The 15,560-nt window shown below is 36.6% G+C and overlaps 1 protein-coding gene across 5 annotated transcripts in view; it reads right to left on the bottom strand.

Moving 5' to 3' along the window:
• The window catches only part of SEMA5B (semaphorin 5B), a 601,210-nt gene that overhangs the window by 159,846 nt on the left and 425,804 nt on the right, over positions 1–15,560 (bottom strand). For all 5 annotated transcript variants that reach the window (XR_015740811.1, XM_087920416.1, XM_087920414.1 and 2 more), the window contains exons 14-16: positions 10,597–10,778; positions 5,557–5,700; positions 2,747–2,894 (exon numbers count right to left, since the gene is read on the bottom strand). Coding sequence is in view for 4 of the 5 variants with exons in the window: in XM_087920416.1 (XP_087776542.1) it covers positions 2,747–2,894; positions 5,557–5,700; positions 10,597–10,778 (474 nt within the window). In the remaining variant the exon portion in view is untranslated. The remainder of the gene's footprint in view (positions 1–2,746; positions 2,895–5,556; positions 5,701–10,596; positions 10,779–15,560) is intronic.

Raw genomic sequence — 15,560 nt, 5'->3', positions numbered from 1 at the left:
ACCTTATAGGTCATCTAGTCCAACCCTCCGCCCAAGCCTATCAACTCTGTTATTCTGATAAATGAATTAGAAAAATACAGCAGTCTAATATTATTCTGCATCACACTCCTTCTAGAGCAGGGGTGTCAAACTCACAGCCAATGGGTCAGATGCATCATGCACTGGCCATGCCTACCCCCGCTTTAGCAAAGGGGAAAAAAGTCATGATACGTCACGTAACGACAATGAGTTTGACATCCCTGCTGTAGAGGTTACCTATTTAGCTTTTGGCCCTCAATAAGACCAGAGTTTCAAATTAACTGTAGGTAACATAGAAACATAGTTGAATCTCAGACTTGTTAAAAACTAGCAGAACATTCCTTATTATGCTAGACATTGCTTGTGAATATGAAATATCCTGGGGAGAAGTTGGAAAAAGTGCTAAATTCTTTCTACGTTGTAAAATAAGTTCTTCTCAAACATGTCCTATGGCAAAAAAATCCACTGAAAACTGAGATATCCATATTAACCCCAGTAACTAATTTATATAGTTCCATTTAAAATTGACACTCTCCAGCCCATAACTGTTATATCTCCAACATCTCATAATCATCAAAAGCTCTGCTATAAAGCTTCATTAATTGCCATATTTAATAGGCCAAATATTAGCACAAAAACACAACATGTTTTGGAGTAACACAGAGATTCCCAGTTGAGGGAAGGAATGTATTGCTATGTTTTATTTATTTATTATTTTAATTTATATAATTATCCCAAGTCAAAGAAGACTCTGGGCCTTAGCGCTATTAAAACTAGTTCAGTTCCTAATTGGGCAGGAGCTGTGGATCCAAGAGAATTCCTGAATTGTGCACCAGTTCTGAATGGTGAAGTGCAACCCTATTCGGATTTCTGAGGAACATATGGCAAAGTGAAGCGATGATCATCGCAAAATCCAAGGAATCGGTTCTTTGGAATCCCTCTGGATAAAGAGAAGATGGAAGATTACCCATGTGTGTTTTGAATGGCTTCTCCCCATAATGAGACTACAGAATAATGATTTTCTATGTATTTGAATGGAATAGGCCTAGACATATTGCTCAGAACCATGGTAGATATTTTTAAAGGAAACTAACTTTGCACACCTCACCTTCTGATAATTTTTGGAAATTGCTCATTAACTACTTCAAAAGACCTTCGAGATGGCAAGTTTGTAAAGGCCTTGTGAGTCTGCTTTTAATTCTGAACAAAAGAAATATTAATCATAATGTTAAGAATTTAATCTGAAATAAATAGCAAAAAGCTAAATGCACTTTTATTCTAGAAAGTTACAAATGGTCTAAGGATCCAGATAAAATTTGAATATTAAAATTTATATAATAAAGTTTTGGAGTTAATTAAAAAGTATAAACAGCTTCCCATGAGAAGTAGATCTTGTTTTGATTTTTACAAAACATAACTTACAGAAATTAATGAGTTCAAAAACTAGACACTAGAAGGAACTAAGGAGGAAAGATGTAAAATGTAATGACAATGAAAATACCGAAGGGGACTTTTGAAGAATAGAATCAGAAAATAGTAGCCAAAATATCAACAATATCAGTAATGGTGTCTGTTTCTGTGAATACACTATGATGTTATTGAAGAAATGCCAAGTCCTGAAGCACCCTGAACCAGAAGCTTCAGACTGGATCTCTCCCCACCTGAAAACATTGACTGGAAAAGACTAAGGAGAAAGGAGAACCACTGCAACACCAGGCCTTCCATTCCTAGATTCCTAGCTGGTCTAGAAAGATACCATTATCAATGATATCAAAAGCTGCTGATAGGTCAAAAAGGATCAAGACAGTTTCACCATTTCCATCCTGGCTGTACAGGGAATCATCAGCCAGTGTGATCAAGTGTGTCTCTGTTTTTTGCTGCCTCCTGAAACCCAATTGCAATGGGTCCAGATAATTTGTTACTTTGGGGCACTCTGGAATTTCTCAATAACCTTCCTGAGAAAGAAGAGATTGGCCTGCCATTTATCAGAAATGGTATAGCGTCTCCTGCTTGGGCGGGAGGTTGGACTAGATGACCTACAAGGTCCCTTCCAACTCTGTTAATCTGAAAGATTGAATGAAAAATTATCTAGAACCATTAAAGAAATGACACACCACTGTCTCCTTCAGAGCAGCAGAAGCACCCTGTATCTCAAGAATCCATTTACTGCGGTTTGCATCCAATCACATATTATTTCTTAGGAGAGCCCCTTATTCTTTAAATCAAGTTTCTGATTTGGGATGGCATCTTCTCTTGAAAAATGTAGGTAGGCTTGAATTGACTGTCTAGGTGGAACAAGACAAAACACTTGAGCAGGTCAATCCTCCACTCTCCATTATTTTCATCATATCTAATAGGAGAAAAATTCTGGACTGCAGTAACGGTACCTTTTGAGTGATTGTTTGCAGGACAGTCAAGATAACAAGATATATCCAGGAAATGTTGTTTATTAGCTCTATGTTGTGATAAGATGTAAGACTTGTTTCAGACTAATTTTGAATTTAAAAATTAATTAAAACTACTGTTGATTTTAGAAGTTGAGAGGTGCTAAATTCTCTCTGAAAACAGAAACTGGTGACCAGCATTGTTTTGTTCTTGAGACACATGTTTTTTTTCTTTTCTTTTTCTCCTGTAGCAAGTCTCAGATGATGAAGCTGTTATGAGAATCTTGAAGAGAGGCAAAATAATCCGACAAAGCAATATCAATATTTTAAATTAGAAAACATACCACAGCACAGCCTGGGCAAGAGTTTCCATTTTCACAGGATCTCTGCCTGGAGTGCATGCCTCCACCACAGTTTGCACTACATTTATTCCAAGGGCCCCACGAAGACCAGAAGATTGGCAATGGGCACGGACTGTTCTCATTGCAGAATCTGAATGCAAATAAAAATGGGAAGGGAAATGGAAGAAGACACAATCAGTGTTCTATGCCTCCCCAAGCACAAGGAAAAATTGGAAATGGTTCCTCAGATCTACTTATACCATCAAGAAGACAAAATCTCAGCCCAAATCGCTAATCTTAGTCTGAGTACAAGTGCAACAGCACAAAAAGATACGGGACACATAGGCTAACATGTTTAAACCACTGGAATCAGTAAATCTTCAACTAATTTTGGCTAATCTGATTGAACTGGAATAAAAGATGATTTCCTTAATCAAAATGCAACTCTCTTGATAATATCAAGTTTTAAAATAGGTGAAGCTCAGAGTATATTTCAGTAGTGGGGCTTGTATTGATTTAGATCATTTTCGATTTTGCTTTGATTCTATGTTAATGTAACAATTATGATTATTTAATTGTAAATTGAAACAATGTTGGTATAACATGCTAGATACAACATTATTGGTTGCCAGGTCAAGCTTTCCAGATATTAGAAATTAGATGTACATATACATCATAAAAAACTGAAAATACATTTCATTACTATACCATTTTTATTCATTCATTGCCTGTATATAAAGTAGAACAGTAGTTCTCAATCTGTGGTCCAGTGACACATTTCAAACCAACAAATAAAGAAATCCACTTGCCATGGCTTTACCTGGCTGACTGAGAATCTTCATTAACATTTTACTAATGTTTATTGCCAGAGCTGCAAATTAGCTTAATATTAAACTCTTAAGGAATTTGTACTGAATGTAGAATACCAGCTTTTTGGAATTAAATTGGCATAAATAGCAACTGAGCTACAATACTAGAAGAAAGCTATCTTTTAATATTGCTTAGAAAGCAATATATTGGGTATAATTGAACTCAAGCCTGTCATTAACTTTTGAACCTACTATAAAATAACATTTTTATTCAGAGATAAACTTGACATTGTTAACTAAGATTTATTTCCAATGAAGTTTTTATTCTTTAATTCAGTGTATCTACCTCTACATGAACAGGGATTATTTCCAGAGGACCATAATTTTATTCTGCCTTCCTATATATCCAAAAAATAATCTGAAACCACATATATATACCCAATTTCTTTTTTCTGCTTCTTTAGTTATACAAAAATACATTTTACACAAGCTATGAAAAAGTTATTGTCAAAATTATTTCCCCCTTAAAATGTAAAAAAACTCCTCCAGTAATATTCAACTGGGGCAAACAACAGTGTCCATTATTACACCAATGTTTTTGATTGTTTCAAAATAATACATTCTAATTCAATTTAATTAGTGAGTTCCTTAATAGAAATAGATCACTAAGTTCAAGTAAATCGGTGAAACAAACAAAAAACCCATTATTTTCATTAGTCAAGTTAATTCATAAACAAGTCCAGAATGATGGGGTAGTGACAGCGTGCACTTAAAAACAGCTTCCTGAACATGCAATGCAGGCAATGTATCTTTCTGTAAATCAGTGGCTGTTTTTATGGCCACTCCCAGGTGTTATCTTTTTGTGTAATTATTACTGGAAGCCACTAAGGCTGTGTAATACAATACCATATTATAATATTAGTTTCTCCTAAGAATTCCCTTGGTCAGACTTTGGGTCAGCCAGGCCTACCTCCAATAAGCTATAAGTTGTGGGTGCCTCCAACACTGGAGGTTTTAAAGAAGAGATTGGACTACCATTTGTCTGAAATGATATAGGATTTCCTGCTTGAGCAGGGTGTTGCACTAAAAGACTCCAAGATCTCTTCCAACTGTGTTAATCTATTCATTTCCAAGATCCATTCCTCCTTTTACATCCTATAATGCGTGAGCATGTTGAATCCTTAATAGGCTGGGCATTTTGGAAAGTGAGGTTCTGGAGGATTTGAGATAGGGGACAATTTTAAGAGAGTATTCCAGTGCCAATGCCTCTATTGACAACATTTATAAGCCATTCCTCACACATTTCTCTTTCTACTGGCAACCTTAATTTATTACTGGAGAGAAATATCCCTCTTGCTTAAGCATGAAGTGGCCTTAGAATGAGACTACTAGGCTCTGTTCAAAGGTATATTATGCCAGAATGGAATCAAATATAGACGTTGCCTTCCAGAATCAGCAATGTTGACAACTTAACAGTGATGCATATGCTTTCCAGCATGAGTTTGATTTTAATTAATCATAAGTCTAAAGTTTTGTACATTTCTAGCCTTTATTTCCACCCTGAGTTCTGCAAGACAGATTACAATCTAGGAACAAAATAATAAAAAGATCAATTTAAAAAAAACACAGTAAAACTTAAATCACATAAAACAAATGAAATGATTGAAAACAATTAACAACAAGTAAAGGACAATTGTTAAAATCATTCAGAAAAGGCTTGGGAAAACAATGTAATTTCTATTAGTCCTTAAGAAGTAAAAATAAAAAAGAGGTGCTAAATAAGGGCGCTGGGATAATCCTATTGACATTTGCCACCTCCCCAGTCTCCTTGGTAGGGACCAAGGGTCGGAGGCTTCTGAGCATTATCACCACAAATGGGCAGGTTTAGACTGGAAAAAGCATCTGTGAAAGGTATTGTGCCACATGGTGTCCACCTCTTTCCAAAGAAAACACAGAGCTGTGGTTTAAACTGACAGAAGTTTAGGGATGGGGAACATCTCTCACCGCTCCTCTCTGCTTTGTCCGACACAGACCCTGCCTCCGTATCGCGGAGCAGGGTTGCTGCATGACCTCTGACGGACCTGAAAGCCAATCCCACAGGAAGTGCTGCAGGGGGCCCAGGACGACCATGGGGTCCAAGCTCCATTCCTGACAGAAGGAGGAGAAAGGAGGAGAGATAAAACATGGCAGCCGGGTTAATGTTTTTGTTCAGTCTTATGACAAATCCAACCCCACTGGCTATGAGGTACCAGCAGGTGTGCAGAGCTGACTAGGCTTAGTAAAAAACCTATTAATAGAATTAAATACCCCCAACTACAAAATTTATAATTATTAGGATAATTCAAAAGTAGTAATTTCATTGTGAGCAGATTTATGCCTAAGTAAATTATAACACAAATAAGTTTAGATTGTATAAACCCAATTCCTCATACATTCCTCATAGTTCATAAATTTATACTCTTGCTGTAATTTTTCATGTTTGTGAACTTTGTGACAACATTTTATGGTATTGCAAAAAAGAAGCTGGAGAACAAGGTTGAAAGGGGAGGAAGTTAGTCTGGCCTTGGAAGTTTGATTTCTCACCAATTACTTGTTTTAGTTAACAAAGCTTAATAAAAAGTGATTCTGCAATATGTATATCCATTTGAATAGCTAGATTCAGTTATGAACTTTTTAAAAGCTAATGATAAAAACTATAAAAAATTGCTATCTAAAAACCAGAAAATTATTATTTCAGAATCTTAACACTCCATACAGAAGAACAGTGGGCATTAGTTTACACATATTTTTAATGGATATTTTAAAAGATTCAGATAATATCTGTAAGGACTTTTATCGGTTAAAATAGCAAACCACGGTTAAATATAAATTATACGTTCTGTTTTTGGGTTTTTTTTTGCTACCATTGCTTTATCTTACTGAAGTTTCTATTAATGTTTTCCTTTAAGTAATTTTTACATTCTATATATGCTTATGAATGGTGGGTTAACATTTATACAAACAGAATATATGTACACTTGAATTGTTCAAATACTCTTTGCAAGTGTGATTTTTCAATAAAGTTTTTAAAAAGGCAGTAGATTCTCCATAACATGTGTTAATATTAAGGCCCAGCCAGTGAAGTGAAAATTCACTCCAATACTTGCAATGATTTTTCTGAGAAAGATTCAGGTTGTACTTCCTATTCTACACACAGATACGTCGTTTTCTTAATCCCAATAGGAAATACATTTCAGGAACAAACTTTTGTCCTATCTAAGAAAATATCACAAAATAGAACCAGATACGGTTCTTCTATCATCTCAACATTCCTGTTTTCTCTACCTTGGAAAATGAGGTCAATTTTTAAAAACTTTGCTTTCAAGTCTTTTTCACAAGCTATTTTCTTTCTTGGATTCCTGAATGTTTATGTGGGAAATGGATGCAACTGAAGAGCCTGGAAACTAAAAAGTAGCTAGTAGTTCATCTGTTGTAGCAGAAATATTAGAATTAAAACTTGAACTTTGTCTACACTTCCCTAATTTTTTCTCTCATTCTCTCTTGGAAAGGAGCATGACTTTTGATCAGTGGTATTTTATTTCTCTTTCATTGGAGGGCAATAAATTTTTGAAAATTACTTTTTCCCCTTGTAACTGAATCCTCTTTTTTTTTAGCAAGTAAGAAAAAATTGTACATCAAAAAATGTATTGATAAAACAGAACAAAAAATGGATAGATGTTTACTATGTCCAGAATGATACAGGAAAAACACAAACAAAACCATCAATATACAAATCAAAATCATACACAAAATTTAAAACTATTAGCTAGTTCTGTGTCCTCATGTCAGTATAATCATATGTAAATAATTCAACCATTTGTCAGACATATGTTGGGAATAGCAGCCAGAATATAAAATTTTATATGTTCAGAGTTCTTTTTTTGAAGATTCCAATCTTAAAATACAAAGACTTGATTTACATTCACTTCTCAATAAGGTTTTTATTATCACAGGGACATTTTCAATAGAAATCTTAGATTTTGTTAGTAAAACCTCTCCTTTAAATATTCTGATGAAAGAATCACATGGCATACAAACCCAGTTAAAATGGAATATTGTAGACTTGCGAAGAATGTAAGATGATCATATGGTTATATTTCCTAACAGTTACTAAATGTTAACATTAAGTACATTTTTCATCTATTTTCTACAGACTAATCTTACGGTATTCTACATTTAACTGATAACAATGCTGGCAATAATTAAATTATTACACCAAATATCTTATGTCTCTTGCAAAGAAAATAATGCTCCACATGGTGGAGTTGTACCAGCTGTATAAACTGCATAATAATAATAATAATAATAATAATAATAATAATAATAATAATAATTATTATTATTATTATTTAAAAAACAGGGAGGATCTAATCAATCTTTTATTTTTTTAATCATGTGTCATCCTGGAGTAAGAGAAGACAGATATTCATATCCCAGGTGAGTCACAAACTCAGTGGGAGATTTTGAGAAATCCTTTCAGCACCAGGTTAATCAGAATAATTATCCATCACATCATTTTTATAAGCACGAAATACACCTTTGAGTATTATGAATCTAAGTAACTAATAAAGTTCAATTGCCTTCATTAGTAATTTTATTCCAAATGTTAATGTTCTCTAGCAAAGAGATGGAAAACCATTCCTTCCCAGCTAGATTCAAATTGAGTCTGCTCTTATGTCAGTCAGAGAAAACTGGCTGAACAGATTCTGCAGAGGAACTAATCTAGGTTGAAATATGTAGAAACATTCTCCACAAGAACTGTCCATATTGTGAAGGAATTTTCCACGTCTTCGCTCGCTAATTTTGTCACAGGTATGAATAGCATCCTAAAGAAAGATGAATTAAACTCCTTCAAGTGTGACAGGTTAAACTGCCAAGACACCCAAGGCAGCATATGAAGTGTATTTGTCTTGCTGTAATGACACTAAACATATTTTTCAGCAATAACTACCTGAAGAGTGCACAGGCATTAGAAGAGAGATGTAAATGCACTTGTAGATGCATCAATTTATGTGTTTATTTATACATTGATATGCATGCCTTCATATCTAAAATGTATCATTTGATCAGCTGATGACATATACATGTTAGGAATACATAATACTAGAAGAATAGCTTGGGTGCCCAGTTTCAGGTAACTTCACAGAATTAAATCTGATTCTCTGTGACCCACCCCAACAGAAGGGATGTGTCAAAACTGCTGCTTCAGTACTAAAACACCTTACCAGTGATACTGAAAAAAAAAATGACCAGTCTTTCTTTTTCATTAATAACCTCACACCGTTCTTCAGTATATCACCCATATCCTTTACTCACTCAAGGAGGTAGCCCCAGATTTTTAAAAGTTAATATTCCAAGTTTCAAATTTAATGTCTTTTATGTTTCTGTTTTTTAAAAATAAGCTCATTGCCTTTGTTTTAATACTGAGGTAGTGCTAGAACTCATACAGTTAAGGGAGCTAATACCATATTCTTTATCAAAGACACTGGAACTGGATCAAATCTCGAAGGGCTTGGATTTAATGAAGAAAGCCTGCTGAAAAAGAAACTGAAACATTGGTGACACGGGAGGAATAATGAACTGGGAAGATAGAGGATGGTTCAACTGGTAGGTTGTGATTGACTTTAGGAGGTGGTGCTTATCTTAGTTTCTTAAGCTAAAGAGCCATTGTTGTCCAGAGACATTTTCCTGGCCATGTAGCCAGCATATTATGCCACAGCACAGAGCGTATGATGAAACATGGAATGCTATTATTTTCCTGCATACTAATATGTGGTACCTATTTTTCTACTTATATTTGCATGCTTTCAAATTGATAGGTTGGGAGCCGCTGAGACAAGTGATGGGAGCTCATTCTGTTTACGGCATTCAGGCCTTGAACTTCAACAGTCTAAGGTTCAGAAACTTAACTACTGAGCCACTAAATCTCTCTAGTTATGAGTAAATCAATATAAATTAATCAATGCAGTTGTGGGTTAAACTCAACATAACCACAATGCCTCTTAGCAATATATCTTGTACACCTTGCCGAGATCAAAATGCCTTTTTGTATTGGGATAATAATTGTTTAATTTGGGATGGGACTACTGCCCTAATGGAGTCCATTAACCTTTTCCCTTGTCATTATTTTTCCCATGGAAGATGTCCCTATCTTGGATGATGTTGGTTCCAAATAGTATAGAAAATAATTCTGCAGCCAAGCACAATGGAGAAGCCAGAGTTTGCTGTAGGAGCCCCAATGTTAGCATCTCACATAGCACAGCTTGAAACATAGTTTTTTTTAGAGTGCTAAATTTAATGGCCTGTTTTTACATGGCAGCTCATTTATTTGCATGAAACCATTTGGAAGTACCAATGGTATAATGGCCAAATTATCCAATGTTAACAAGCCAGTTGTAATATGTAAATTGTCCCACCCTATGACTATACCATGGATCTGGAACAGCCTTTAAAACCACCTTTTCCTCCTCCAAATTCTTCACCCACTAAAAATGCTGCCTTTAAGTAGGTAAGATTGGAAATTCTGATCCAGAGTGGTGATGGAGAACACAATCAAGTATTGTATTTATTCCAGAGTAGTATCTCATCTTAAATGTGCAATTAGACAAACTTTTAATAACTATTGCAAAGACACTGGGATATACTCACGTGACATGAAAAAAAGGCCACTTGGTAACAAGATCAGATATTACACCAGGAAAACAGAGATGGCTAATTTTTATTTTTTAATGTTCTGATTAATTTCCACAAGAGGCAGATTTAGTTCAGAGGCAGTGTTCTAATGCAATCTACTGGAAAGGTTCAAATTCCCAATATTCTACCAACTCTATGGCTTTGCTATAATAAATATTTAGTGGCCTTCCATAGTTTTTTGTAGACTGCCTTTCTCAGGTTTAAGATCTATAAGCATGTTGGATCAAGATGTAATGTAGTGGAAATTCACAATCTGGTGAAAGGAACAGTTCCGTCCTTCTGGGAACTCGAGACACAAACATTCTGAAGTACCTTGAGCAATTTGCAATCTCTATTCTGGCTCCTTCACAGTCACGTCCACCACACCGGGGCTGAGGGTTGTTACACGACCGTGATCTGCACATGCAGGAACCTGTACTATCTCCATCTGAATGTTCACATGGCTGCCATGGAGACCAGGTCCCCAACTGCCCATGCACCATCAGATTTTTCACCTGATTAAAAAAAAAAGAAAAATAAGTATGATGAGTCTACACAGTGCGTAAGCTGCTATAATGCAGTAAAGCCAGGAAGCCTTGAATCTTTCTTGTGACTCTTCTGACAATACCACGCTTCAGTGCATTCTAGGCTCACGCAAACAATCAAATATAATCAGAAAACAAATCAAGAACATCCATTACTCTTCACAATGTACAATACATACAGTCAGTGCATCTTATACAAACTGAAAATAGAACCAAAGTGAACTTTCTAACACTGTAGCTTATGGCTTATTAAAGAAACTGTGCAAGTTTTGATAGGAAATTCTGAACTTGAATTGTCAAAGTTACAACTATAGTGACAACAATCTTCATTTTTAAAACATATTTACAGCTTGAGCCTTTTATGTCCACTATATCAAATTGACCATTGCTTCTATGGCTCCCAAAATGCATCCCTGTGGGAAATTGCTTTCATCTTTCACCAGTACAAAGAAAAACAGGGAAATCCTCCATGGGCTCCTTTCTCTTTTATCCATTTATCTTCTCACTACATACAACAATGATTTCCCCGGAAAGCACAGATGGTGATTAGGACAAACAGTTTGTTGCACTCCTTATCAAATTCACCCTGTAACCAGTCTATCTTTTTCTTCTTTACAGACTTTCGGTGTAAGGAAAAAAAAAGAGAAAGCGGCAGTGAAGAAATACAGGTTACAAAGGAAAACCATACGGTCTAGACGAGACTCCTCATTGAAAAAAGTGGTGAATTCAGGGAGAATATTTGTACAAGAAAAGTCATGTCTGGAAGTCATAACTGCAGCAAAGAGATGCCTTACAGCAAAAATAACTACATTTCTTGCAAAGAAGAGGGACATTACCCTACAGCAGCTGCTACTGATTTTTATGAAGGCCAGACAAATACTCTCCCTACCTCATAAAAGCACCATGGAATCTCTTTTGCAGGCAAATAGTTACAAAACAAGGTTTGCAAATCATAACTTGTTCTCTCCTATTTCCTACTACTTCACTTGGCCATGGCCAAGCTCTCCCCTGGCACTTCCTTTGAGCCTCCATCTTGCATCTAAAAACTACAAGATATAACATGGAAGTAATTTAGATCTGTCATTATGTTTGTTACGCTGAAGTTAGAAGGACCTTAAACATCTGTTCCAAAGCTTTGTTTTTCATCACACTGTAATTCAGCAGCCTGCAAACAATAAGCAAGGAGAAGATTGCACAGTCTTCCCTGCTGTATTCTAGCTACTGTTAAGCTGAACTCCCTGGCTTAGAAATATTACATATTCGTGCAGGATGGAAAGAGTTGTGTAAAGTTAACAAATACATATTTTTTTCAACATGTGCAGCTCAAGAAGGTGGACAACGTATGCTCAGTCTCTGCCATTCCTGACTTACATTAGCCAAGATGGCACTGGCCCTATAGCGACAGGAGGAAATGAATATCTCTGTAAGTGAGGGATCTGTTGTACAATCTTCATTGTAAAAGTCTTCTGGGAATTTAGAATATGTTATTAAATGTATGGATGAGTCACTCATGCCTTAGTCACTTCCTGCTTGGAACACTGCAACATGCTGTACATGGGATGACCCTTGAAGACAATATGGAAGATGTACCTGGTCCAGCATGCAGTACCATATAGTTCACCCAAAGTACACCAATTGACAGGGAAAGTTACTATATATGCACAAGGAGCAAACCCTACATTCACTAAGACTGATGATGTTACCTCGTCAGGTAATGAAACAGTTACAAGCAAACAACAGAGAGCACCAAGGACTCCACCGAGGCAAGGTTCAAGTTATAGGACAGAAATAAGGAACAGAAACACAGATTATTTATTTGAAAGCAAGAAATTTCAGGATTAATTTAGACAAAAATTTAGCTTTGAGGTCTGTGTATCTTCAAAAGAATATTTTTTTTCCTACAGTTTTGGTCTTCAAAAAAGAAATCTTTTTGTATTCCACCATCAACTAAGACAGAGAGGGCACCACTTTGGGTGGACAGAACAAGATTTATAGAGAGGGCCAGAATCATCATCGGGTAGACATTTATGCAACTGGGAAGGACATATCAGGACACACATTAGGAGGTGGATTTTCTGTTTCTTCCTTGGTTTTGGTAAAGGAAGCTTGAGCATTTTCTTTGTTATAGATTAGACAGCATTCAAATATTTCTCCCCCTTCCTTCAGGAATACTACATTTTGTCATTGTTGAGTTGCCTAATAATAAAAAGGGAATTTTATCATAGTGAATCAGTCTAGGAAAGAAAAAAAAACTGTGCACGTCCTCAATAAAACCTTAAAATCTTAACATGTTCTCAATCTGAAGGCAAGCATTTCACAACAGAAAATATATCCAAGATAACGACAATTACAATGCATCATTTTTGGAATATTCATTGCAATACCCACCCCATTCCTTTCAACCCGTTTATATCAATTTTTAATATAATGATGCACCATGGGATTTTCCAGTACACAAGGTATTAGTATAATTTATGAGGCATGCTTGCCTAACACACATAGTAAAAAAAATACACTAGGTAGTAGAATCCAAAAGAGCAATTCTTTTTTAATACACGCAATATGGTTTTAGGATCAGAGAATTGCATCTAATATGCAGTTTGATCCTAGAAAGAAAACTTAGATAAGAAAACTTAGATAAGAAAACTGAAGGTCTTCAACTAACCACAGAACATTGACCCAACCTTAGAAACAAAAAAAACAAACAAACAACCAGCAGTTTCCTGATTGCAGCAGGCTTCTTTCCTTCATTCTTTTAGGGAATATCCAGTCCAATACCCCCAAAATGTCTGAAGTCACCTTCAGTAATTTTCCTGAGGATTCGAATTAGGATTGGCTCTGTAAACTCAAGGGAGACTGTATTGTTGCTTTAGCAAAGAGTTGGAATTTAATTGTAATAAATGAATAGCAATCCCAACTTGAAAGATTATCTATTGTTAGCTTAAAAATGTTTTGAAATCTGTACTGATGGGTATATGTGCTAGCTGGGAGTCTTTTGTCTCCCTTTACTAGCCTCTAGTCATGTATTCTGAATATAGCTCCAATCACATCTTAGCAAAATGGATAGCTGTATAGCAAAGTGGGGAATTAGATTACTGCATCATGCAGGTTTCCCTTTCTTCTGACCACTCTTCCTTACAGCAGTGTTAAGTAATTTCCCACCTGCTGATGGTTAAAGAGATAGCCACATACTGTGCACGTCAGTGCTGTTCAATTAAGTCTTAATCCACTTTGAAATAATCCATGATGACTGCCAGTGGATGTGTTAATGGCTGCTCAAGGTGCCTTTGCAATTGCTGCCCTGGGTATGGAATGCAGAGGAGAAGCAAGAGGAGTTACATTAAGGGAACTCTAATTGGATCTTGTATTGCTGAATTCCTCCTTCCCATGATTACCTCTTATGCAGTTTTCCCCAACCTTTCTGCTGGAAGAACTGCTGCAGCTTTCCCATTCCTTCTCCACGCGGTAAGTGAGAAGAGTAAGACAGCACCCGCAATTCTATTTGGTACTCACGGGGTGGCAATGCGCTGATTGATTAGGCCTTAGGAATGGGAACATCCCAGAGTCAGGTTTCCAACTCATACCTTGTCTCTGTGGCATTGGAAACACAGTTTTTGTACTGTCTTGGGCAGGGTCCACAACTCCTGGGCTGGGCTGCAGCCCATTTGGAACCGGGCCACAGAAGTGGTGGGCGAGAGCGACATATGTGCAAAGCTGCCTTTGTCAAAGTAGTATGCGCATGCAAAACCAACTCCTCTCCCTCCCTCACCGCTGGTCCACCAAGCAGAAAGGTTGGGGAGCCATTGCTCTGTATCTTCAGGCAGTTGTAAATTTGGACTAGTGGTTAGGAGACTATTAGTTCTAGACCCACTTTGGGATGAAACATTGATTGAGTGATTTTGGGCCAAGCCCTCTCTCCTTCTCAGCCCAACTCCCGTCATGGAGGTATTGTGGGAAAAATAGGAAGAGGAAGGAGTATTATCACCATCTTGAATTATTTATAAACAATAAGAAAGGCAGGATAAATATCATATAAATAAGAACAAAATAAATTCACAACTGTGCTTCAAGCCCAGGGACTTCATGCCCCTTTCGCTAGTATGATGAAAGCAACATCATGGTGCAAACTCTGCCCTTTAAGGGCTGCAACATCATGATGGACGTAGAAAATGGATAGGTCATGATGTTGCTTGCACTTAAGCCATAAAAGTGGCTGGTTTTTAGTTGCACATATTGTCTGTACCCAGCCAGTCGCTATCCATTGTGGCAAAACAGAATCACTTGGATCAACCTTTTGAATATGCATCTTCGACATCCCTGTTTCTAAGACATAAGGCAGCTGTTATTGGTTGTGTCTTAAGATCCAAACATCACTCTTCCCATCCCTTGTGTCATTTCTAAAATCCAAATGACTTGCAACAGGCTATTTTCGGCGATCATGGAAGACTGATTAAGAAAGGGAGAGGGCTTCCCATCAGACTAGGGCAGACATTGTGTTTCAGGGAAAGGATTAATACCTCACACACCTAGCAACAGACAGAGGCATTAAGCTGTGACAAGATAACAACACCTGGCAGTCAATAAACATTATATCCCAAGAACAGCAGGAGAAGGCTATGAGCAGACGATACTTTAAATCCATACAGAAAAATGGAGCAAGAAGGAATGACTAATGCTATATGGAGAGTGGGAGAGGGGTGGAAAGGAGTGACCAAGGTTATTACAGACAGGAAAAATCACAGACTGCAACTT

The sequence above is a fragment of the Pseudonaja textilis genome, chromosome 1 (genome assembly GCF_049901715.1).
Source record: "Pseudonaja textilis isolate UNSWEBS1 chromosome 1, rPseTex1.2, whole genome shotgun sequence".
Taxonomy (NCBI): domain Eukaryota; kingdom Metazoa; phylum Chordata; class Lepidosauria; order Squamata; family Elapidae; genus Pseudonaja; species Pseudonaja textilis.
The sequence above is the reverse complement of the archived record's forward strand: the minus strand, read 5'-3'. Positions and strand labels throughout refer to the sequence as shown.